At 40.7% G+C, this 26,862-nt stretch overlaps 1 protein-coding gene across 1 annotated transcript in view; it reads left to right on the top strand.

The window, feature by feature from the left end:
- Window positions 1-26,862, top strand: part of LOC115144395 (bone morphogenetic protein 5-like) — a 36,425-nt gene that overhangs the window by 5,969 nt on the left and 3,594 nt on the right. Inside the window, exons 2-4 of the mRNA XM_029685419.2 lie at window positions 264-456; window positions 18,526-18,674; window positions 26,557-26,754. Coding sequence (XP_029541279.1) covers window positions 264-456; window positions 18,526-18,674; window positions 26,557-26,754 — 540 coding nt within the window. The remainder of the gene's footprint in view (window positions 1-263; window positions 457-18,525; window positions 18,675-26,556; window positions 26,755-26,862) is intronic.

Genomic DNA, 26,862 nt, shown 5'->3' on the forward strand with positions numbered 1-26,862 from the left:
GTTGGGAGCCAAAATGTTTGGATTGGCTTTTGGAATGTGAAAAGTTTTGATAAATTACTTTTTTTCAGTTAGGTAGGTTACTGCTGTCACACCACATTCTGTCGCTTTGCAACACATTTCGGATCTATTGTGTATCAGGGAGGAAGATATCGGTAATAATAATCACTGATCTGAATAAGGTTTATACATTTCCTCTCAGCATGTTATGCAGTTATGCGAGTCCTCTATTTAGTCTTCATGGACCATACTGTCTTCTTTTTCAGTGGAGAAAGACAAAGATTTCTCCCATCAGCGAAGACACTACAAGGAGTTCCGTTTTGACTTGACTCAGATCCCAGAGGGGGAGGCGGTGACTGCTGCTGAGTTTCGGATCTACAAAGATGGCAGTCCTCCTCGCTATGAGAACATTACCCTGAAGGTCACCATCCACCAGGTCATCAAGGAATATCAAAACAAGTAAGCTCCAGCTGCTCTTCATTTTACCACCCCAAATCATCCCAATTAAATATGAGGTATATCATTACCTTTTCAATTCTTCTGAAATGGTATATAAATTCAGTTATGGAAACAGAAACAGAAACAGATTATATTGACTGCTACCTTTGGAATAGGGTGAACTGTATATTTATGATTCCTAAGTTCCACAATCTTTTTTTTCTAAAACAGTACTGTGCACAGTAGAGTATCCTTGACATCCAGTTTTATACCTCTTTAGACGGTCACTGTACATTTGGTCTAAATCAAACTATGTTATGAACTGAATTTGCTACTGCATGTAATTGATCATTCTATGGTTTAGAGTGGTGGATTCCCCAATCAAACGCCTATACGAAGGGAAGTGAAAGCACATTTTATTCTGTTTAACTGAGAGGAAACAGCCATCTCAAATGTCCCCTATAACTGTTTATAGGCATCCTGAATCACTGTACATAAAAGATGCAGCCATGTGAGTTTACAAACCAGTTTGCCTTGTTCTGCCTTGGCCTTTTTGCCGGTTAGAGAACCAAAATGGTTGCTGATTTGGGTTTTATATTGGATATTTTGAGAATGGAAGAACTGTCTTTATCACATGTCTGATGTAATATCTAAGTGACATGGCTGTAAATGTATGTTCAAATGAATTCATTGATAAATCCAATCAATTAAACATTCAATCAATAATTCAATCAACCTACCAATCAACCAACCAATCGTTTAATCTACCAATTAAGCAATCTTCCAATCAATCAATCTATCAATCAACCAATCATCCAATCTATCGATCAACTAATCTTCCAAACAGATCAGTCAATATTTCAGTCTTCTAATTTACCAATCAACCAACCAACCAATCAATCAATCAATCAATCAATCAACCCACCAATCTTCCAATCCACCAAACAACCAATCAAACAATCTTCCAATCTACTAATCTACCAATCTACCAATCAACCAGTCAATCAATCTACCAATCTACCAATCAACCAATCTACCAGCAATCTTCCAATCTTCCAATCGACCAATCACCCAATCACCCAATCTTCCAATCACATTGGTCTTAGAGTGAACCTAACATTTTATGAAATTGAACACAGCTTAAATTAGTTTTGAATCAGCTTTGAAACTGATAATGGCGCTGACGGGGATGGCTGCCGTTTTACGGGGTCCTAACCAATTGTGCTATTTTGTGTTTTTTCCGCATTGTTTGTAACTTTTTTGTACATAATGTTGATGCTACCATCTCTTATGGCGGATCCCAAATCCCGTCATTCTTATGAAGAAAAGACGGAAATATAGGGGGCACAGATTAGGGTGCCTTGTAAGAATTTGTCAATGAGTGTGTAAGCCCCCTCTACCATCTGTTATATTAGCCAACGTGCATTTACTGGAGAATAAACAGGATGAGCTCCGTTCGAGACTATCCTACCAATGGACATTAAAAACTGTAATATCTTAGGTTTCACCGAGTCGTGGCTGAACGACGTCACAGATAATATATACAGTTGACTGGGTTTTCCATGCATCGGCAGGACAGAACAGCTACAGTGCCTTGTGAAAGTATTCGGCCCCCTTGAACTTTGCGACCTTTTGCCACATTTCAGGCTTCAAACATAAAGATATAAAACTGTATTTTTTTGTGAAGAATCAACAACAAGTGGGACACAATCATGAAGTGGAACGACATTTATTGGATATTTCAAACTTTTTTAACAAATCAAAAACTGACAAATTGGGCGTGCAAAATTATTCAGCCCCTTTACTTTCAGTGCAGCAAACTCTCTCCAGAAGTTCAGTGAGGATCTCTGAATGATCCAATGTTGACCTAAATGACTAATGATGATAAATACAATCCACCTGTGTGTAATCAAGTCTCCGTATAAATTCACCTGCACTGTGATAGTCTCAGAGGTCCGTTAAAAGCGCAGAGAGCATCATGAAGAACAAGGAACACACCAGGCAGGTCCGAGATACTGTTGTGAAGAAGTTTAAAGCCGGATTTGGATACAAAAAGATTTCCCAAGCTTTAAACATCCCAAGGAGCACTGTGCAAGCGATAATATTGAAATGGAAGGAGTATCAGACCACTGCAAATCTACCAAGACCTGTCCGTCCCTCTAAACTTTCAACTCATACAAGGAGAAGACTGATCAGAGATGCAGCCAAGAGGCCCATGATCACTCTGGATGAACTGCAGAGATCTACAGCTGAGGTGGGAGACTCTGTCCATAGGACAACAATCAGTCGTATATTGCACAAATCTGGCCTTTATGGAAGAGTGGCAAGAAGAAAGCCATTTCTTAAAGATATCCATAAAAAGTGTCGTTTAAAGTTTGATACAAGCCACCTGGGAGACACACCAAACATGTGGAAGAAGGTGCTCTGGTCAGATGAAACCAAAATTGAACTTTTTGGCAACAATGCAAAACGTTATGTTTGGCGTAAAAGCAACACAGCTCATCACCCTGAACACACCATCCCCACTGTCAAACATGGTGGTGGCAGCATCATGGTTTGGGCCTGCTTTTCTTCAGCAGGGACAGGGAAGATGGTTAAAATTGATGGGAAGATGGATGGAGCCAAATACAGGACCATTCTGGAAGAAAACCTGATGGAGTCTGCAAAAGACCTGAGACTGGGACGGAGATTTGTCTTCCAACAAGACAATGATCCAAAACATAAAGCAAAATCTACAATGGAATGGTTCAAAAATAAACATATCCAGGTGTTAGAATGGCCAAGTCAAAGTCCAGACCTGAATCCAATCGAGAATCTGTGGAAAGAACTGAAAACTGCTGTTCACAAATGCTCTCCATCCAACCTCACTGAGCTCGAGCTGTTTTGCAAGGAGGAATGGGAAAAAATGTCAGTCTCTCGATGTGCAAAACTGATAGAGACATACCCCAAGCGACTTACAGCTGTAATCGCAGCAAAAGGTGGCGCTACAAAGTATTAACTTAAGGGGGCTGAATGATTTGTTAAAAAAGTTTGAAATATCCAATAAATGTCATTCCACTTCATGATTGTGTCCCACTTGTTGTTGATTCTTCACAAAAAAATACAGTTTTATATCTTTATGTTTGAAGCCTGAAATGTGGCAAAAGGTCGCAAAGGTTCAAGGGGGCCGAATACTTTCGCAAGGCACTGTATGTGCGGTAAAATGATGGGCGGGGTTGTGTGTCTACCTGTCAATAACAGCTAGTGTGCAATGTCTAATATTAAGGTAGTTTCTGGGTATTGCTTGTCTGAGGTAGAGTACCTCATGATAAGCTGTAGAGAACACTATCTACCAAGAGAGTTTTCATCTATATTTTTCATAGCCATCTATTTACCACCACAAACCGACGCTCGCACAAAGACTGCACTCAACAAGATGTATAAGGCCATAAGAAAACAAGAAAATGCTAATCCAGAAGCAGCGCTCCTAGTGTTTGGGGACTTTAATACAGACAAACTTAAATCTGTTATACCTCATTTCTACCAGCATGTCATATGCAACCAGAGGGAGAAAAAAACTGTAGACCACCTTTACTCCACACAAAGAGACACGTACACGTACTCCCTCAACCTCCATTTGGCAAATTTGACAATAATTATACAAGTACCAGTGACTCGATCAATATGGAATCGGTCAGATGACGCAGATGCTACGCAACAGGACTGTTTTGCTTGCACAGACTGGAATATGTTCTGGGATTCATCCAATGGCATAGAGGAGTATACCACCTCAGTAATCGGTTTCATCAATAAGTGTATCGACGACATCATCCCCACAGTCACAGATCGTTCATATCCCAACCAGAAGCCATGGATAACCGGCAACATTAGCACAGAGCTAAAGGCTAGAGCTGCCGTTTTGAAGGAGCGGGAGACTAATCTTATAAGAAATCCTGCTATGCCCTGTCATGTCTTTGGCTATGCCGGATTAAGTGATATGACATGCTATTCTATAAAAATAATTTCTCTGTAATTAATATTACTTGATTGAGCTAATCATGTAAATGTAATTAACTAGAAAGTCGAGGCACCACGAAATAATATTTATAGAGCAGTTATATTCCGAATAAATTCTTAAAGACCTAGTAATATTTTACATCAATAGCAGTCAATATCAATACCGTCATCTTATTTCAGTCTCATATGAAAGTTCTAAATTCTTGGTTATCTTCACAAACACCCTGGCAAACAAGTTGAATCAGCAATACAAAATTGGGTTTAATTATTTATTTACTAAATACCTAACTAATCACACAGAATTACATATACACAGAATGAATCATACCTTGATTACAAATTATGTCATAAAGGAAAGCGTACCTAGCGGACAGAACATATATGACAGCTGGTTATCCAAAGAAAAGGGGGTTGGGTTTGAGTGAAAGAGCGGAAAGACTGAAGAAAAAGGGAGAAGTGATGTCTCGGAAATACAGTATCTTATGCATTCTAAATTACCGCCCATTTGGAAAAGGAAAATGCAATAAATATTTACTCAGAGCTGCACTTCGGTAGGCTGGTGGTAGATAGAAGGCCGTGTTGCCCAACAGAGTCCTTTGTCCTTTGAAGAATGTCTCTGGTGGTAAATGGATACATTGTAATAACGTTGTTATGTGGTAGATGGGATACTCTGTCTGTTCTTTCCTAGCCCACGTTTGCAGCTGCTGTTGCTAATTCAACAGCTAGGAGGTATCACTTCTGTAGTGAATAAGAGTTCAAAGTTCATACCATTCGCAACCAATGCTCACACTGAGGTTGGCTTCGTTCTGTAGTTATTATCTGAACCCTTCTGACATCGGAATGTCATCCTAATGTACCCGGAACAGAAAGTTATATTGTTGTCAAGGTTTTATATAGGAAGGGAGAGGAGGCGTGTTTCATAGTTTATAACCAGTGTCTCTTCACGTGGGCGGGCCACTGAGTCGGGCCTAATTCATTCATGAAAACCCAATTCTCACATTTTAGAATATAAAATCACATTTCATCCCCTCCCAAATAATTTAATATTCAAACATTTAAATTGCACACAATTCCATGTGAATCTGATAACTATAATGTGTAGACTTTCCACTGTACCGTTTATGTCATCATATCATTGATGGGAATGTCTCAGATGACAACTGAACTGACATCATATTCATTAAGTACCAACGCATATGTTCAACTGGTTGGATTACCAAAATATGGTTCATTTCCCCCCAACTTCTGATGTTCCCAGAATCTCTGTTTAACAAAGGCTATTCAAGAGTCCCTCTGTAGAGTCAAGAGAGAGGGAAGGGAGAAAGGTATTTATGGGGGGGTCATAAACCTTACCCACATGCCAACGTCATGACAGCCCTCAGATGAACCATCAAACAGGCAAAGTGTCAATACAGGACTAAGATGGAATCCTAGTACACCGGCTCTGACGCTCGGCAGGGCTTGCAAACTATTACGGACTACAAAGCGAAAACAGCCTCGAGCTGCCCAGTGACGCGAGCCTATCAAACAGTCTAAATCCCTTTTATGGTCTGTTCGAGGCAAGCAAAACTGAAGCATGTATGAGAGCACCAGCTATTCCGGACACTGTGATCAGTGATCATGCTCTCCGTAGCCGATGTGACCAATACCTTTAAACAGTTCAACATTCACAAGACCGCGGGGCCAGACGGATTACCAGGACTTGTCTCAGAGCATACGCTGACCAACTGGCAAGTGTCTTTACTGACATTTTCAACTTCTCCCTGACCGGATCTGTAATACCTACATGTTTCAAGCAGACCACCATTGTCCCTGTGCCCAAGGAAGCGAAGGTAACCTGCCTAAATGACTACCTCCCTGTACCACTCAGGACGGAAGCTATGAAGGGCTTTGAAAGGCTAGCCATGACTCACATCAACACCATCATCCCGGAAACCCTAGACCCACTCCAAATCACATACCAACCTAACAGATCCACAGATGACACAATCTCAATCGCACACAACACTGCCCTTTTCCACCTGGACAAAAGGAACACCTACAGTATGTGAGAATGCTGTTCATTGACTGCAGCTCAGCGTTCAACACCATAGTGCCCACAAAGCTCATCACTAAGCTAAGAACCCTGGTACTAAACACCTCCCTCTGCAATTGGATCCTGGACTTCCTGATGAGTCGTCTCCCGGTGGTAAGGGTAGGCAAGAACACATCTGCACATTTTCACATTTTCTTAACTCTATTTTCTTAAAATGGCATTGTTGGTTAAGGGCTTGCAAGTAAGCATTTCACAGTAACGTTTACACCTGTTGTATTCGACGCATGTGAAAAACAACATTTGATTTGATTTGATGTGAATGCATTTGAAAGTTTGGAATTTTGGGCGTGGATATCTTTAGATCATTATCTAAAGCTGAGCATCCAGGTTTGGGGACATGCTTGTGACAGCTTACTCCAAGGGAGGATTTTAAATGGCCCTTTAAAACCTGCACGGTTCTGTGAAACACTTGTGTCAGGCAATCAGGCATAAAATAAAGGACATCCTGTTTATAGAAGTACATCGCTGAAGTTTAGAGGGTATTTTTTCTTGATTAATCAGCTTGTTCCGAGTAGCTTCAAGAAGGTAATTTGTCTCCTTTGAAATATCAAATCATGACCAGCTGCTTTTCAATTTGACTCTGTAAATCATCCATCCTATAAAAATGTTTTTATATGAAGTATATCATTACCTTGTAAATTCTTGTGAAATGGAATATACATTCAGTCATGGGCATTTAAAAGTCCCTCCACAGAAACAGATTATATTGAATGCCACCTTTGGAATAAGTTCCACAATCTTTTTTTTCTAAAACAGTACTATGCACAGTAGAGTATCCTTGACATCCAGTTTTATACCTCTTTAGACGGTCACTGTACATTTGGTCTAAATCAAACTATGTTATGAACTGAATTTGCTACTGCATGTAATTGATCATTCTATGGTTTAGAGTGGTGGATTCCTCAATCAAACGCCTATACGAAGGGAAGTGAAAGCACATTTTATTCGGTATAACTGAGAGGAAACAGCCATCTCAAATGTCCCCTATTACTGTTTATAGGCATCCTGAATCACTGTACATAAAAGATGCAGCCATGTGAGTTTACAAACCAGTTTGCCTTGTTCTGCCCTGGTCTTTTTGCCAGTTAGAGATCCAAAATGGTTGCTGATTTGGGTTTTTAAATTGGAAAGTTTGAGAATGGAAAACATGACTTTATCATATGTGAGATGTAATACCTCAGTGATATGGATGTAAATGTATTTTCAAATGAATGGATGAATGAATAAATGCATTAATTAATTAACTAATTCATGAATCAATAAATCCAATCAATCACATTTTATACTTTTTCTTCACCTTTATTTTAACAGGGTGTCATATTTAGACCAAGTCTCTTTTACAAATGAGCCCTGCACAATACAAACACACACATCTATACAAAACACAATACAAATACTAAATTACAAGACATAATCATAAAAAACAAACACAATCTTCCATTAGAGCATCCCCCACTAATGCTGTACATTCCCTAAAGGGCACGAGGCATTCAGGCCTGAGCTTTCCTTGCAACATATTCTACATCTGTAGAGCATAACATCTATGAGCGGCTCTCCCTAAAAGGCTATGCATGGTCAATCTGACGTCTGCAGTGGCTTTACAGCGTTTAATGTGATGCAGATTCCGCAGAAGTCAGGGCATTCATACGTATTGTGCTTTATGAAGCAGAGTTGTTGTGAAGGAAGTTGTTAATGAAGTGAGTTTGTGTTGACACAGGACCTCCCGCCCCTACCATTCTTTAATCAATCATGTCAATGCGGAGCTATACGGAGCAATACAGAGCCCTCCTCATTGTTGCAAAATTTGGGAGGCGCACGGCAATGCGGTACGGACCTCCAGCGGCTCCACAATTGTGTCACACCGTCCATACGGAACCTCCAACCGCATTTGGAGATCAAGCATAAATTGGCCTTAAATCGGAAGCCACCCTTGGAACCTCTAGCACTATCCAATCTTGTGCTCTTAATCAGTCAATCAATCAACTCCAAGGGAGGCTTTCAAATGTCCCTTTAACACCTGTACGATACTGTGAAACACTTGTGTCAGGCAATCAGACAGAAAATAAAGGGCATTGTTTACACTAGCCCATTTCTAAAGTTTAGAGGGTATTTTCCTTGATTAATCAGCTTGTTTTGAGTATCTTCAAACTTTTTATTTTTCTCCTTTGAAATATCAAATCATGACCTGATACAAACATTTAGGCAATAGATGGATATTGCAGAGCATTAAGTGGCACAAAGTAATAAGAAATGCCACGAAATGAAGCTTGTCACAAATATATTATCATTAGGTGCTTGACTATACTTTTGTTTTATCTTAACTTTGATTCCAAATGGAGGATCTAGATTAAGGTTATTTTATTGACTAGAAACATCCATTGTGGTATTTATATTATACGTCTTCCATGGAAAGAGAGTTTTAGCTGTGGTAAATGCAATCAGTAGCCTACACAGTGTGGTGAGTCATGAAACAATCCAATGAAGATGAAGCAAACAACAAAGGAGGCAATAAGGCTGGGTTGACACAGGCAGACCAATTCTGATCTTTTACCCAATTATGGGCAAAATATCTGATTGTTAAAATGACCAAATATGGGCTAAAGATCTGATTGTTAAAATGACCAAATATGGGCTAAAGATCTGATTGTTCAAATGACCAATTATTGGCAAAAGATCTGATTGGACTGCTTGTGTAAACACAGCTTAATGGACATGGTTACGCAAACATTCTGGCCCAATAAGGTTTTTCTTTTAATTAATTAAGACCAAACATACATTTTGACTTTATGTGTATTTGGACATGAAAAATAGGTTTTAATAAGTTACTGAAACTTTAGAACAAACATACATTTGCATGTTAAGTAAATATGTCAATGTTATGTATGAATTCTACAGTTGATCTTTGCCTGGTCTAAAAGTGTTCTACATTGTTCTCCTTTCAGTTGACTGACTAGATACAGTTTGTGAACCTCATCATTGTATCTCAAACCCTGTTCTGTCTCATTCTCACCACACCAGGGGCTCACAAATATAGTTCTTGGATAAAGCTTTTCCATTAGCAAGTTCACCACTTGTGAAGCCTCAGAAATCCATCAGTTATCAGTCCTCCTGCTCTGTGTTAACTATCAGGCGACTTGTTGCATTCCCGTTCAGTTGAAGCCATATTGGCCCAATAGGAGCTGCCTAGGGGGTTCCCATGGTAACCCTTATGCCTACCTGCTTCTCTTAAAGCTGTTCTGGAAGTGGGAAGCAGTGACATAGCTGAACACACAGGGGTCTACTTAAAGCAGGGCCCACATTCACTGGCCAAATATGTGTGCGGGTGATTGAAGGGGAGATATGGCCCTCTTGGGCTTTTCTGGAGGTCCTAGTCAATAAACTCTCCCATCTGAAGCCCTGGGCCCCAGTCATCACGGTCACCTTTATAGCTCACCCAGGTCTGGAGCCATCACACACCACACATTTAGCTTCTTAGGTCCTAACTGTTATTTTTCTGCTGGATAAAACTTATTCCGAGTTTCACAGTTCAGCACCTCCTTTCTCTGCTCCTCCCCCAAGAAGCACTCATAAAGATGGCTCTAAACTGCTCAACAGCTCAGACACATCGGACTTTAAATGTGTGGTAGAACAAAGACACATTTGTAACTTTAATGTTTTTTTCACTACTTGGAAATTATGGCCTTGAGTATGTGACTGGTTGATTAATATCCTGCCTGTCCATACATTGTGCGGTTGTGAAAAAAGATTGTCTCTAATCTGGCCAAAGAGTCATGAGGCATGAATCGAAAGTTACAGAACGGTTACCTGGAGGAAAATGGAGAGGGCCATACTTTTTCAATTTCAGTCAAGGGGAGGGTTTAGTCTTTTTTGAATATAGTCAGAGGAGGGTTTAGTCTTTTTTAAGTCTAGACATGAGAAGGTTTAGTCTTTTTTTAAATCTAGTCAGAGTAATTTGTAATTGGTTAAAAAAACATATTTTTACAATTAGTTGCTTATTAGGTTATATATCGATGTGTGCCCGATGCCACCCCTCATCTATGATTCTCCGCTGGGCGTGCAATATCAATTGCGCCTATAGGCTATTTACTGTGGTCTCAATCAGATTTTCCATATAGGCTGTATTCTACGAAGTGCACGCTCGGAGAATCACAGAGTAAAGTTACATTTCGAAAATAGCTGCTGTGACGGTGTAATTAAACTAGGCTGCATTACACACCGCAATGGATATTCCAACCCTGAGCCCCTGCCTGCTCTGCTCTTGCTGATCAAAAACGTGTTTATGTGCTGCCTGGCCAGTGGCTGTGCTGTGTAGGTGGCAGTTCAGAAGAAGAGTCAAAGGCTTCTTCTGATTTTTGGGAAAGGATTAGGCTAGTCACAAAAACGCACTTCTTGCGCATGGACTAGCCTATAGCCTATGTTCTCATCAGTTGAAGGAGAGTGTGAAGATTAGGATGAATGAAGATCAACTTTGACAGCTTGCTACTAATATAGTTGGTTTTATAAAAAACAGTATGTTTCCTGCCCATGATGTACACTACTGTTCAGAAGTTTGGGGTCACTTAGAAATGTTCTTGTTTTTGAAAGAAAATCACATTTCTTATCCATTAAAATAACATCATATTGAACAGAAATACAGTGTAGACATTGTTAATGTTGTAAATGACTACCTTACGTTGTGTCCTACTCCCTTCACAGAACAGAGCAAACTGGCTCTAACCAGAATAGAAAAAGGAGTGGGAGGCCCGGGTGCACAACTGAGCAAGAGGACAAGTACATTAGAGTGTCTAGTTTGAGAAGAAGATACCTCACAAGTCCTCAACTGGCAGCTTCATTAAATAGCACCCGCAATACACCAGTCTCACCGTCAACAGTGAAGAGGCGACTCCGGGATGCTGTGTTCTTTTGCCCATCTTAATCTTTTTTTTATTGGCCAGTCTGAGATATGGCTTTTTCTTTGCACCTCTGCCTAGGTCAGCATCCCGGAGTCGCCTCTTCACTGTTGACGTTGAGACTGATGTTTTGCGGGTACTATTTAATGAAGCTGCCAGTTGAGGACTTGTGAGGCGTCTGATTCTCAGCTAGACACTCTAATGTACTTGTCATTTTGCTCAGAGCCTCCCACTCCTCTTTCTATTCTGGTTAGGGCCAGTTTGTGCTATTTTGGGAAGGGAGTAGTACACAGCGTTGTACGACATCATCAGTTTCTTGGAAATTTCTCACATGGATTAGCCTTCATTTCTCAGAACAATAATAGACTGACGAGTTTCAGAAGAAAGTGCTTTGTTTCTGGCCATTTGCCTGTAATCGAACCCAAAAATGCTGATGTTCCAGATACTCAACTAGTCTAAAGGAGGCCAGTTTCATTGCTTCTTTAATAAGCACAACAGTTTTCAGCTGTGCTAACATAATTGCAAAAGGGTTTTCTAATGATAAATTAGTCTTTTAAAATGATAAACTTGGATTAGCTAACAAAACGTGTCATTGGAACACAGGAGTGATGGTTGCTGATAATGTGCCTCTATACGCCTATGTAGATATTCCATAAAAAATCTGCCATTTCCAGCTACAATAGTCATCTACAACATTTTTTATTTTATTTTATTTCACCTTTATTTAACCAGGTAGACAAGTTGAGAACAAGTTCTCATTTACAATTGCGACCTGGCCAAGATAAAGCAAAGCAGTTCGACACAAACAACGACACAGTTACACATGGAGTAAAACAAACATACAGTCAATAATACAGTATAAACAAGTCTATATACGATGTGAGCAAATGAGGTGAGATAAGGGTGGCAAAGTAAATACAAAATAACAAGTAAAACACTGGAATGGTAGATTTGCAGTGGAAGAATGTGCAAAGTAGAAATAAAAATAATGGGGTGCAAAGGAGCAAAATAAATAAATAAATACAGTAGGGAAAGAGGTAGTTGTTTGGGCTAAATTATAGGTGGGCTATGTACAGGTGCAGTAATCCGTGAGCTGCTCTGACAGTTGGTGCTTAATGCTAGTGAGGGAGATAAGTGTTTCCAGTTTCAGAGATTTTTGTAGTTCGTTCCAGTCATTGGCAGCAGAGAACTGGAAGGAGAGGCGGCCAAAGAAAGAATTGGTTTTGGGGGTGACTAGAGAGATATACCTGCTGGAGCGTGTGCTACAGGTGGGTGATGCTATGGTGACCAGCGAGCTGAGATAAGGGGGGACTTTACCTAGCAGGGTCTTGTAGATGACATGGAGCCAGTGGGTTTGGCGACGAGTATGAAGCGAGGGCCAGCCAACGAGAGCGTACAGGTCGCAATGGTGGGTAGCATTAACAAAGTCTACTCTGTATTTCTTATCAATTTGATGTTATTTTAATGGACAAGAAATGCTTTTCTTATAAAAACATTTCTAAGTGACCCCAAACTTTTGACCAGTACTGTATTTATCAGAGTTATTGACAATAAGCCAGATTGGAGTAACTTACATTGTGGTGCTTAAACTTCGAATTAGCAGCCATGCCACAATCAATCAGAAATGGACAGCTCAGGGTGCTGAAAGTAGGCAAATTCAAGTAAGCATAATTAATTTCAACCGTCTTCATTTAAATTAGACTTTACTAACAACAAGAGGGCTTTGTGTTGACCCTATTTCTTCCTATTTAAGAAATAAGAAACAAACTAAATTAGGCTATATGCTGCTATATCCATAGAGTTGTTGGTAAATTCCTCCACCCATATTGTACTCTTTAAAAAGCCTACCTCTGTGCCAGTGAAGGGCTGTTAAGTTTAAACCAAGACTTGAATTGAGGGGGTATGAGAGGGTATCCCATAGGCTGACCTTTTATTAAAGAAAATGTCTAAAAGCCTACCCTTTGTTAGCTTAAGATTTTGATTCAAATAAAACTGATCCGATTATATAAAGTGATCTATAACAGCGCTTTGGTCTGCGATGCTTTATGCTAGAAACAAAGTGTAAAATACCCGGGAAAGACGTTACTCAGATGCATATTGATATCATTGTTTTGTTTAGTTGATATTCAGAGGCTGAGTTACAACCTGCTATTGCCAAAGACAAAAAAAAAGCATTTTTTGGGAAGTAATCTAATTCTGTCAAAAGCATATCGAAACCCCTTCAAATGAATGGATTTGGCTATTTCATCCACACCCGTTGCTGACAGGTGTATAAATTCGAGCACACAATCATGCAATCTCCATAGACAAACATTGGCAGTACAATGGTCTTACTGAAGAGCTCATTAACTTTGACAAGTGACGTCAATAAGGGATCATAGCTTTCACCTGGATTCACCTGGTCACCTATGTCACAGAAAGAGCAAGTGATCTTAATGTTTTGTATATACAGTGGGGAGAACAAGTATTTGATTCACTGCCGATTTTGCAGGTTTTCCTACTGACAAAGCATGTAGAGGTCTGTAATTTCAAAAATCCAGAAAATCACATTGTATGATTTTTAAGTAATTAATTTGAGGGCTTTGACATTAGTGACGTGCTTGACACCAGTCTATGTGACAGGGATGATCAGATTTGGTTATTTGGTTATTTTTCACACATTATAGCCATCAGACTAACTATATCAAAATCAAAAATTGATAACCAAAAAAAGAGATTGAAGTGATGGTGGAGGAAATAGCAGCCAGGAAAAGGTTGCTATTGGTGAGACTTGATAACTGTGTGGTCACTGCAGAGACTAAAAAGAAAGGATGGGCGAGAGTGGCCGAGTCTGTCTCTGCCGTCGGGGGTATGGCAAGGGACAGTGACGCCTTAAAGAAGAAGTGGCCCGACATCAAGTCGGCTGCTAAGAAGAAGGGAGCTGAGAGACCATTCATGTGGACCAGCTGGAGGAGAAGGTGTCGTCCATCATAGAGATGGTGGTAGACGGACTGCGCAACCGGTAAATTAGTTAGATATGTTAGCTAGCTAACGTGTAAAGACATTATAGCCAACATAGCTAACAACGTTAACGTTAGCTAAGTTAGCCGTGTTCTTCTTTGAAAATTGACGAGATAGCACTAGCTATTTAACACTTCTAGAATATTTTAATATGTTGTTAATTACTAGCTAGCTAGATAATGCATGTTTAATTTGTATCCGTTAGCCAACTGTGTCTGTGGCGCAAGAAAACGTTTATGGTTACAAAAGTATCCATTTGTCTCAAGGGTTTAAACTGTTAAGTACACTTAAGTACACTTCCAAGAAAAAATTCTAAAGCATTATTTTCAAGAATCACATTTCTTTTCAACTTGTTTCTTAAAAAGACATTTAGGAAAAACCTATAAGAACATTTCCAATAACTTTATTGAGGAATAGCAATTTTTCTTAACTTTATTCTTAAGTCTAACGTTAAGGGGAAAAAATGGCTGTTACGAAGAAATTTCTTCTTAAGAAGGTTTTGTGAATCCTGCCCATGGGTCTTCTTCACATTTTTGTTTCAGAATGTTTTGTGACATCAGACAAAGCCTCTTTCAACCCTTTATACAGTTTGGAAACCGTATGTGGCTTGTCCAGTGTTTGCTGCACAGAGAGAATAACGTGGTGTATCTGCAAAACTTCACCTCAGCTCCGTCACAGACTGGTTTTCCCAGGCTGCCTGACTCTGCTGAGACCCCTGTCACCATCTGATCCTCCTAGGATGAGGCATGACAACGAATTACCTTGGTGTATATTTATACATGATGTTATCCAAGAATATAATCAATTGTTCAATAATTGAAATGACCATCATTCCCAGATCTCAGACTGTAGCTTTAAGTTGCTGTCCTGTGGCTACTGTAGGTCTACCCATCAATTCAAGATGGAACTTTATATCATTCACTGATATTGTTAATATACTGCAAAATTCACCTGAGCTCTGTAGATTAGTCTTCCCTGACCCATGTCACCATCTGATCCTGCTAAGACATGATGAGCAATATTGTGTACTGTCTGTGCACTAGAGGGCTGCATTCCCTGGGGATGCCTACAGGACCTGACAGAGATCATTGCGGTGCGGTCTGCATTATTCATGCTGTAGGCGGTCAGACAAATGATGAAAATATTTTTCTTGTCCCACAGATTATTTGAAAACGGTCCTCTTTCTGCTTTCTATGCGTTAGCCTATTGTATTGTATTAACTTCTTGTTGGCCAGGTGGGATGCTACCGTCCCACCTGGCCAACATCTGGTGAAATTGCAGAGCGCGAAATTCAAAAATACTAAATTCTCATTTTTAACATTCTTGAAAATATATGTTATACATTAAAAAAAAGCTTAACTTCTTGTTACTCCAGCTGCTGTGTCAGATTTCAAAAAGGCTTTATGGCAAAAGCACACCATGCGATTATCTGAGGACAGCGCCCCACATAGAAACACATGAAAATCATTTTTCAACCAGGAATGTGCGACACATAAGTCAGTAATAGCGATATAATTAATGCCTTACCTTTGAAGATCTTCTTCTGTTGGCACTCCAAGAAACATCATGTCCCAGAAACATCACAAATTGTCCTTTTGTTCGATAATGTCCTTCTTTATGTCCCAAAAATGTCAATTTATTTGGTGCGCTTGATTCAGAAATACACCGGTTTCAACTCGCCCAACATGCCTACGCAGTATCTAATAAGTTACCTGTAAACTTGGTCCAAACATTTCAAACAACGTTCCTAATCCAACCTCAGGTAGCCTAAAATGTAAATAATCAATCAAATTTAAGACGGAATAAACGGTTTCTAATACCGGATAAATACAATGTGAAGCGCGCTCCAGTTCACGCGCACCAAAACAGTCGAGTCCACCTGGAGTGACACATACAATGAATAGGACTACTTCTTCATTTCTCAAAAGAAAAACATTGAACAATTTCTAAAGACTGCTGACATCTAGTGGAAGCCATAGGAACTGCAACCAGGTTCCTAATAATAAGGGTATCCCATAGAAATCCATTGGAAAATCCTATGACCTCAATTGTTTTTTCCCCTGGATGGTTTGTCATCGGGGTTTCGCCTGCCAAATCAGTTCTGTTATACCCACAGACATTATTTTAACAGTTTCAGAAACTTTAGAGTGTTTTTTATCCAAATATACCAATTACATGCATATCCTAGCTTCTGGGGCAGAGTAACAAGTAGTTTACTTTGGGCATGCTTTTCATCCGGATGTCAAAATACTGCCCCCTACCCAAGAGAGGTTTAAAAGCACATATTTTTCCGCATTACTCACACACTCAGAATATGGTGCTTCAACTTTAGTAGCCTACCTCTCCTAGTTGGGCGTGAGAGTTCAAGTGCATCTAGAATGTGTGGTCTCATTGAAATAAACTAAGCTGCATACATGGGCAGAGAATCACGTGGCTGTTAACTTAAATATGATTAGACTGTAGTTTACCACAGTGTCTGTAAATAAATATTGGTAATGGAACAAAGTGGAGGGTGCTCCACCAACGTGAGTTGAAGTGCAATCCAAAAATATAATCATCACTGAAAAGAAAAGGGCACAATACGCACATTGGTTAGGCTACTATGGTGAGCGACGGTTGCGCCTTTTCTTTTTCAATAAGCATTGATTACCCATTTATTTGTCAATGCCTGCAAATGGTCCTCCTAAAAGGTAGGCTATATCCTATAGGACTCTGCAAAAAAATAGCAAGTGTCGCTGTCATCATTCTTGCTGCTATATATTTCTTGGTCTGAAAATCTTCCCGTTCCTTACAGGTAGGCCCAAAAATACTGTACATACAAGCAACTGCTGTTATATAGTTATAATAGGGACCTCATATCGCAATCTGACAGACAGCTAGAGGCTAGAGCTGACCTGGCTATGATAGCTACTAGCTAGTGCAGCTAATTCATTCACCTCAGTCGAGAGAGGATGAAACTTTAGCAAATGTTATATGTCAGTCACACTAGCTAATAGCTCATCACTGCGAATAAACACTAGTTTTGTTTTATTCTGTTAAGTTAAACAGCAGTTACCTTTACCAGCTACATCAGTCAACTAAAGAGTAGCCAGTTTCTGCTTTGCTTGCTTTTACAACTTGGAAAAAAGGTGTAACACACTGACAGCAGCTGCCTCTGTTCAACTCTCTGGTGTTGGTCCAACCAGCTTTCCAGTTCCTTTGCCTTTTACACAGCCTGTCCGCCCCCTCTGTGGTGTCCGGATGGTCCTAAATCCAGCCTGCTGAACACTCCAAACAGCCTAGTGGACTTCTCCGAGGCGTCCACGTCGTCCTAAAGCACACCGTTGCCGCTTTTTTGTATCATATTGCAATGATAAAACTGGGAGGGGACAGAGATGTAATTTCAGAATGTAAATGATTCCATTAGGTATTTATTGTGGAATTGTTAGATATTGTTATTGCTGCACGGTCAGTACTAGAAGCACAAGCATTTCGCTACACTCGCAATAACATCTGCTAAACACATGATTGTGACCAATAAAATTGATTCGATTTTATTTGAGTTTGAAATGTAATTTCAGAATGTAGGGACGACATGACCCCCAGTCCCCAGTGAAAGTTGTGTGCCTGTATTTCAGAAGAATTTACTTCAAAGTAAGGGGCTCAAAGGACAGAGCAAATGGGATCAATAAATGTAACTAGCAAGATACATGTTTGTCAAAGGATGTTTTTGGCTCAGATCTGAGAGAGAAAGATGGAATAAATTGCATCCAGTAGGGATTATTCAATGGTACTTTGTTTCTATAATAATTTCCAATATGATGTGTCAGGGCCTCCTTAACTGTTCTTCTGCTTCCAAGTCTAAACGACACAGAGGAAGCATGTTCTCTCTTTGTGTGGCCCCGTGCAAGTTTTAACAAAATTAACGTGGAATGACAGGAATTTCATGATTAGTTCCAGAGCTTAAAGAGGAGAGGAAGGCCCATCAATTATATCACCACTGTGCCAAATCTTTTTTATTCAATAAATCAAACTATTACACATAATATGTGCATTGCTTTGCGTGTCAAGTGATCACATGCATTCACCTGTTATTTCTTATTGATTTTCTATGTATTTTTTCCTCAACAGGGATGCAGAGACGTTCTTGTTGGATTCCAAAAAGATCAAGGCCTCTGATGGGGGTTGGCTGGTCTTTGATATCACAGCTACCAGTAACCACTGGGTGCTGAATCCACTGCAGAACATGGGTCTGCAGCTCTCTGTTGAAACTATGGATGGTAATGGAAGCATTACTTTTCTTCAGCCTTTGTTGTTGCTGGGAATTACATATAGAAAAGCAAATGGCAGTTAAACTTTGTAGTTACCCCAAAACTGGTCTTCCAAAGTCACACCCAAGTTCTTTGCCATCTTGTAGGTAGACACAGCTGTTCATAGAGGAGAGTTTAGGTCTTTATTGTCAAGGTTTGAGGTTGTGATGTTGATGTTGATGTTTACCATGAAGAGATACATACTGTACCATATCATAACCTGTATGTCAGATGAGAGAAGGACAGACAGAGCTGTTTGCCTTCTGCATAGCAAATGTAGGATACGCCCTGTGAAGAGAAAACTGAGCCCTGTGACTTGGTCGTGGTCTACAGAGAGAACAGGGGAGGAGAACTGAGCCCTGTGACTTGGTCGTGGTCTACAGAGAGAACAGGGGAGTCTACAGAGAGAACAGGGAGGAGAGAACTGAGCCCTGTGACTTGGTCGTGGTCTACAGAGAGAACAGGGGAGGAGAACTGAGCCCTGTGACTTGGTCGTGGTCTACAGAGAGAACAGGGGAGGAGAACTGAGCCCTGTGACTTGGTCGTGGTCTACAGAGAGAACAGGGGAGGAGAACTGAGCCCTGTGACTTGGTCGTGGTCTACAGAGAGAACAGGGGAGGAGAACTGAGCCCTGTGACTTGGTCGTGGTCTACAGAGAGAACAGGGGAGGAGAACTGAGCCCTGGGGAAAGGGGAAAGGGGGATACCTAGTCAGTTGCACAACTGAATACCTTTAACTGAAATGTGTCTTCCGCATTTAACCCAACACGTGTTGCTTGGCTTCATGGGCTCCCAAGTGGTGCAGTGGTCTAAGGCACTCTGTCTCAATGCAAGAGATATAACTGCAGTCCCTGGTTCAAATACAGGTTCTATCACATCTGGCTGTGATTGGGAGTCCCATGGGGTGGTGCACAATTGGCCCAGTGTAGTCTGTGTTTGGCTCGGGTAGGCTGTCATTGTAAATAAAAATTAGTTCTTAACTGACTTTCCTAATAATAAATAAAAGTTAAGGATAGATCCTCTTCATGTGTTTGTGGTGATCATCCTGAGAAGCCCATTCCTCCTAGAGGTTAACAATTTTATTTGTATTTACAGATGGCATACATGTTTGTTATTAAGGCACATGAAAGCTCACATGTTCGAGAAGACATTTCTGCCAAGAACGCAAGTTGCTCTTATCCACAGCAACTTACAGTTAGTGCATTCATCTTAAGATAGCTAGGTAAGACAGCCACATATCACAGTAAAATGTGACTCATTTCAGGAAACTAGGCATATGTCGCAGGTCACTACTTCACAGGACAGCCGTTTGAACGTAAACATTTTTATCAAAATGCGTTCTTGGCAGAAATACCTTCTCGAACATGTGAGCTTTCATTTGCCTTAATAACAAACGTGTCTGCAATCTGTAAATACAAATAAAATTGTTAAATTACGAGCCTAGTTGGTTGAGCCACAGAAATAGTGAGCAAACCTCCCACTAGCCATGATTGGCTGAGATAATGAGTGGGCTGGACTTGCCGAGAGATGAGTTGGGATTGTTCTGCCATATGAACTCAGCAAAAAAAGAAACGTCCTCTCACCTTCAACAAAATTTATTTTCAGCAAATTTAACGTGTAAATATTTGTATGAACATAACAAGATTCAACAACTGAGACATAAACTGAACAAGTTCTACAGACATGTGACTAACAGAAATGGAATAATGTGTCCCTGAACAAAGTTGGGGGGCTAAAAATCAAAAGTAACAGTCAGTATCTGGTGTGGCCACCAGCTGCATTAAGTACCTGTCACGAGAATTATGTTCTCAATGTTCATAAACCCAATTGAATTAATTACTCAGCCTGAAACCCAGAATTTGTAAGAAACTGGATGAAATTAATCAGACGGAGGCCCAGCTACAATAGTCAGAAAATGTATATACGAGAGCACGCTAGCCTGTTGTACAAAACAATTAATTTTATACTGGCTTTTCACGCACACCTTCACACAAACATATGCACACACATTCACACAAACATACGCACACACATTCACGCAAACATATGCACACACATACATCCACACAAAACAGAAGGTATCCGACGCACATACTGTCTCACTACCCAGCCGACAGAGATTAGGGAGACCTTGTCCTTGAGACGTCCCATTCTCTCCCAAATCTCTAGTCAGGTCGGCACCGAATATTGCTCAGACAGTCTGTGCTCAAGACGCTATAATAGACATATTGTTTGACTGACTAAAACTACACACATCATTAATGAGGTCATAAGGTGAAAAACTAAGTCGCTCACACTAAATCATTAATTATAACTTTATGATTCTAGTCAATTTATACAATTATATGGTTTCTGAGAGGAGTATTCTAATCATTCCTTTAAAGCTATAAATTCCATCAACAGTACCGCAGTGCATCTCCTCCTCATGGACTGCAAAATATTTGCCAGTTCTTACTGTGATATGTTACCCCACTCTTCCACCAAGGCACCTGCAAGTTCCCGGACATTTCTGGGGGGAATGGCCCAAGCCCTCACCCTCCGATCCAACAGGTCCCATATGTGCTCAAAGGGATTGAGTTCCGGGCTCTACGCTGGCCATGCAAGACACATTCCTGTCTTGCAGGAAATCACACACAGAACGAGCAGTATGGCTGGTGGCATTGTCATGCTAGAGGGTCATGTCAGGATGAGCTTTCAGGAAGTGTACCACATGAGGGAGGAGGATGTCTTCCCTGTAATGCACAGCATTGAGATTGCCTGCAATGACTACAAGCTCAGTCCGATGATGCTGTGACACATCGCCCCAGACCATGACTGTAACGGCAGATCTTCGTCTGAACAGGAGTAAGGATCGGACCAAGATGCAGCGTGGTAAGTGTTCATGGCGATATTTTAATAAAGACAAATGAACACTCGAGCAAAAACAATAAACGATAATGTGAAATCTACAAAAACTAAACAGTACCGTGTGGCGACAAACACAAACACGGAAACAAACACCCACAAACCAACAGTGAAACCCAGGCTACCTAAGTATGATTCTCAATCAGAGACAACTAACGACACCTGCCTCTGATTGAGAACCATACTAGGCCGAAACAGAAACCAAACATAGAAAAACAAACATAGACTGCCCACCCCAACTCACGCCCTGACCATACTAAAAAAAGACAAAACAAAGGAAATAAATTCAGAACGTGACAATGACGGACCCTCCACCTCCAAATCGATTCCGCTCCAGAGTGCAGACCTCAGTGTAACACCTCAGTGTATCACCCCAGATGAGACAAAACCGTGGCTTGTCAGTGAAGAGCACTTTTTGCCAATCCTGTCTAGTCCAGCGACGGTGGGTTTGTGCCCATAGGAGACTTTGTTGCCGGTGATGTCTGGTGAGGAGCTGCCTTTACAACAGGCCTACAAGTCCTCAGTCCAGCCTCTCTCAGCCTACTGTGGACAGTCTGAACACTGATGGAGGGATTGTGCGTTCCTCGTGTAACTCAGGCAGTTATTGTTGCCATCCTATACCTGTCCTGCAGGTGTGCTGTTCGGATGTACCGGTCCTGTGCAGATGTTGTTACATGTTGTTGCGAGGATGATCAGCTGTCCATCCTGTCTCCCTGTAGCGCTGTCTTAGGCGTCTCACAGTACGGACATTACAATTTATAGCCCTGGCCACATCTGCAGTCCTCATGCCTCCTTGCAGCATGCCTAAGGCACGTTCATGCAGATGAGCAAGGACCCTGGGCATCTTTCTTTTGGTGTTTTTAAGAGTCAGTAGAAAGGCCTCATTGGTGCCCTAAATTTTAATAACTTTGAACTTAATTGCCTACCGTTTGTAAGCTGTTAGTGCTTATGGTTAATTGAACACGCATGGGAAACAGTGTTTAAACCCTTTACAGTGAAGATCTGTGAAGTTATTTGGATTTTTACAAATGGTCTTTGAAAGACTGAAAAAGGGACGTTTCTTTTTTTGCTGAGTTTAGTGCGCTTCTGTCTATTTGAGCTGGTCAATATGTCTAAGTAATCCTGTCTAGCGTGGCTTTTTTTAAAGTGTATTGTGTATTAAAACTGCATAAGTGTGGCTCTCCACTTTCTGGAGGACTGAGTTTTGAAATCAGTGGAATATAATATGTCTCCGGATTACATCTTCAACCTAAGAGCAACCATGGCATCCGACAGGAGACGCTTCCATCCATGAATAATGTAAGATAAGACATTAAGATATTCTAGCTAGCCATATTTTCAGATATTACAAATGTCTAATTTTGACAGAAAGAGCCATCAGAATGTTCGGATCAGCCCTACTAATTGGCCAAAGCTTCCGATGTGCAGTCTGAACGCGAAATGCTCTGAATTTACTAACGGACAGTCTGACAACACAGTTGCAGTCACCAATGTTATGGATAACATTACAGCCTAATTAGCTCTGCTAGGGTGAGTAATGTTCAGTGAGCTGTTCTCTCTCACTTAAGTAGCTAACAAGTTAGCTCGGGTGCTTGACTGCTGCTGTTAGTACATTCGGAACAACCCTTAAGAGCTGGGTGGGGCTAAAACTGAAGAGGGTGTGAATTATGCTGAATGGGTGTAGACAAGAAGGTCTTTGTCCTGGTTTGCTACCTACCTCTCTCAAAGAGTGCAGTGTATAAAATCAGAATATCTGCTGTCTCAGCCACTGCCTGTCACCAAGGTACACCCCAAAGCTCGATCCTAGGCCCCATGCTCTTATCAATTTACATCAACAACATAGCTCAGGTAGTAGGAAGCTCTCTCATCCAATTATATGCAGAGGATACAGTCTTATGCTCAGCTGGCCCCTCCCCAGATTTTGTGTTAAATGCTCTACAACAAGGCTTTCTTAGTGTCCAAAAAGCTTAATCTGCCCTTAAAACAAAGGTCCTGTGGTTTGGTAAAAAGAAATCCCCTCTCCCCCCAGGTGTGATTACAACCTCTGAGGGTTTAGAGCTTGAAGTAGTCACCACATACAAGTACTTGGGAGTATAGCTAGATGGTACACTGTCCTTGTCTCAGCACATATCAAAACTACAGGCTTAAAGTTAAATCTAGACTTGGTTTCCTCTATCGTAATAGCTCCTCTTTCACCCCTGCTACCAAACTAACCCTGATTCAGATGACCATCCTACCCATGCTAGTATACGGAGATGTAATTCATAGATTGGCAGGTAAGGGTGCTCTCGAGCAGCTGGATGTTCTTTACCATTCGGCCATCAGATTTGCAACCAATGCTGCTTGTAGGACACATCACTCTGTATACCCATCGCAAGACCCACTGGTTGATGCTTATTTATAAAACCCTCTTAGTGCTCACTCCCCCCTATCTGAGATATCTACTGCAGCCCTCATCCTCCACTTTCAACACCCGTTCTGCCAGTCACATTCTGTTAAAGGTCCCCAAAGCACACACATCCCTGGGTTTCTCGTCTTTTCAGTTCACTGCAACTAGCGACTGGAACAAGCTGCAACAAAAACTCAAACTGGACAGTTTTATCTCAATCTCTTCATTCAAATACTCAATCATGTACACTCTTACTGACAGATGTGGCTGCTTTAAGTGATGTATTGTTGTCTCTACCTTCCGGCCCTTTGTGCTGTTGTCTTTGCCCAATAATGTTTGTACCCTGTTTTGTGCTGCTACCATGTTGTGCTGCTGCCATGTTGTGTTGCAACCATGTTGTTGTCATATTGTGTTGCTAACATGCTGTGCTGTTATGTGTTGCTGCCATACTATGTTGTTGTCTTAAGTCTCTCTTTATATAGTGCTGTGTTGTCTCTCTTGTCGTGTTGTGTGTTTTGTTCTATATTTTGATTTAATACATGTTTATTTTTAATTCCAGTCCCCATCCCCACAGGAGGCCTTTTGCCTTTTGGTAGGCTGTCAATGCAAATAAGAATTTGCTCTTAACTGACTTGCCTAGTTAAATAAAGGTAAAATAAAAAATAAAAAATTCCAGCTAAACAACGTATACATTTTGTAGCGTTTTGCAAAACAAAATCAAAATATACAGTTGAAGTTGGAAGTTTACATGCACTTAGGTTGGAGTCATTAAAACTCGTTTCTCAACCTCTCCACAAATTTCTTGTTCACAAACTATAGTTTTGCCAAGTCGGTTAGGACATTTACTTTGTGCATGACACAAGTAATTTTCCCAACAAGTGTTTACAGAGAGATTATTTCACTTATAATTCACTGTCTCAAAATTCCAGTGGATCACTAAATTGACTGTGCCTTTAAACAGCTTGGAAAAATCCAGAAAATGATGTCATTGCTTTAGAAGCGTCTGATAGGCTAATTGACATCATTTGAGTCAATTGGAGGTGTACATGTGGATGTATTTCAAGGCCTACCTTCAAACTCAGTGCCTCTTTGCTTGACATCATTGGAAAATCAAAAGAAATCAACCGAGAACTCAGAAAAAAAAATTGCAGACCTCCACAAGTCTGGTTCATCCTTGGGAGCAATTTCCAAATGCCTGAAGGTGCCCCGTTCATCTGTACAAACAATAGTACGCAAGTATAAACACCATGGGACCACGCAGCCATCATACCGCTCAGGAAGGAGACGCGTTCTGTCCCCTAGAGATGAACGTACTTTGGTGCGGAAAGTGCAAATCAATCCCAGAACAATTGCAAAGGACCGTGTGAAGATGCTGGAGGAAACAGTTACAAAAGTATATATATCCACAGTAAAACGAGTCCTATATCGACATAACCTGAAAGGCCGCTCAGCAAGGAAGAAGCCACTGCTCCAAAACCACCATAAAAAAGCCAGACTACGGTTTGCAATTGCACATGGGGACAAAGATCGTACTTTTTGGAGAAATGTCCTCTGGTCTGATGAAGCAAAAATAGAACTGTTTGGCCATAATGACCATTGTTATGTTTAGAGGAAAAAGGGAGAGGCTAGCAAGCCGAAGAACACCATCCTAACCATGAAGCAAGGGGGTGGCAGCGTCATGTTGTGGGGGTGCTTTGCTGCAGGAGGTACTGGTGCACTTCACAAAATAGATGGTGTCATGAGGTAGGAAAATTATGTGGATATATTGAAGTAACATCTCAAGACATCAGTCAGGAAGTTAAAGCTTGGTCGCAAATGGGTCTTCCAAATGGGCAATGACCCAAAGCATAATTCCAAAGTTGTGGCGAAATGGCTTAAGGACAACAAAGTCAAGGTATTGGAGTGGCCATCACAAAACCCTGACCTCAATTCTATAGAAAATGTGTGGGCAGAACTGAAAAAGCGTACGCCAGAAAGGAGGCCTACAATATTCTGTTACACCAGCTCTGTCAGGAGGAATGGGCCAAAATTCACCCAACTTATTGTGGGAAGCTTGTGGAAGGCTACGTGAAACATTTGACCCAAGTTAAACTATTTAAAGGCAATGCTACCAAATACAAATTGAGTGTATGTAAACTTCTGACCCAATTCGAATGTGATCGAAAGAAATAAAATCTGAAATAAATCATTCGCTCTACTATTATTCTGACATTTCACATTCTTAAAATAAAGTGGTGATACTAACTGACCTAAGACAGGGAATTTTTTACTAAGATTAAATGTGAAAAACTGAGTTCAAATGTATTTGGCTAAGGTGTATGTAAACTTCTAACTTCAACTATACATCTAATATCTATGAATGAAACATCTGAGAACAGTAATATTTTACACACACATGAAAGTATCCATATGCAATCCTAAAAACACAAATGTGAAGGATTGGTGGATATTGCCTTTTGGAAATAAACTCTTATGTTGTGCCCCGATCATTGCATTTGATTGGATAGGAATGTAAGTATGCTTCTGTTTGCTGCTATTCACACTGCTTGTTGTTTTAAAGGACGGAGTATCAACATGAAGTCTGCTGGCATCGTTGGTAGGAATGGACCACAATCCAAACAGCCGTTCCTAGTCTCATTCTTCAAGGCCAGTGAGGTATTGCTGCGCTCTGTCAGGGCCGCTGGTGGAAAGAAAAAGAATCACAATCGTAACAAATCAGGTGGTCAACAGGAATCATCACAGGCACCGAAAAGTGGAGGTGGGCATATTAAACGATCATAATTGTTATGTCTACCCTCCAGGATGTTATGTCTACTCAAGCAGCTTCTTGTTGCCAATTAGCCTTGTTTTGGCAGTTACACGTGTA

This window comes from Oncorhynchus nerka, linkage group LG16, assembly GCF_034236695.1.
Source record: "Oncorhynchus nerka isolate Pitt River linkage group LG16, Oner_Uvic_2.0, whole genome shotgun sequence".
NCBI lineage: Eukaryota > Metazoa > Chordata > Actinopteri > Salmoniformes > Salmonidae > Oncorhynchus > Oncorhynchus nerka.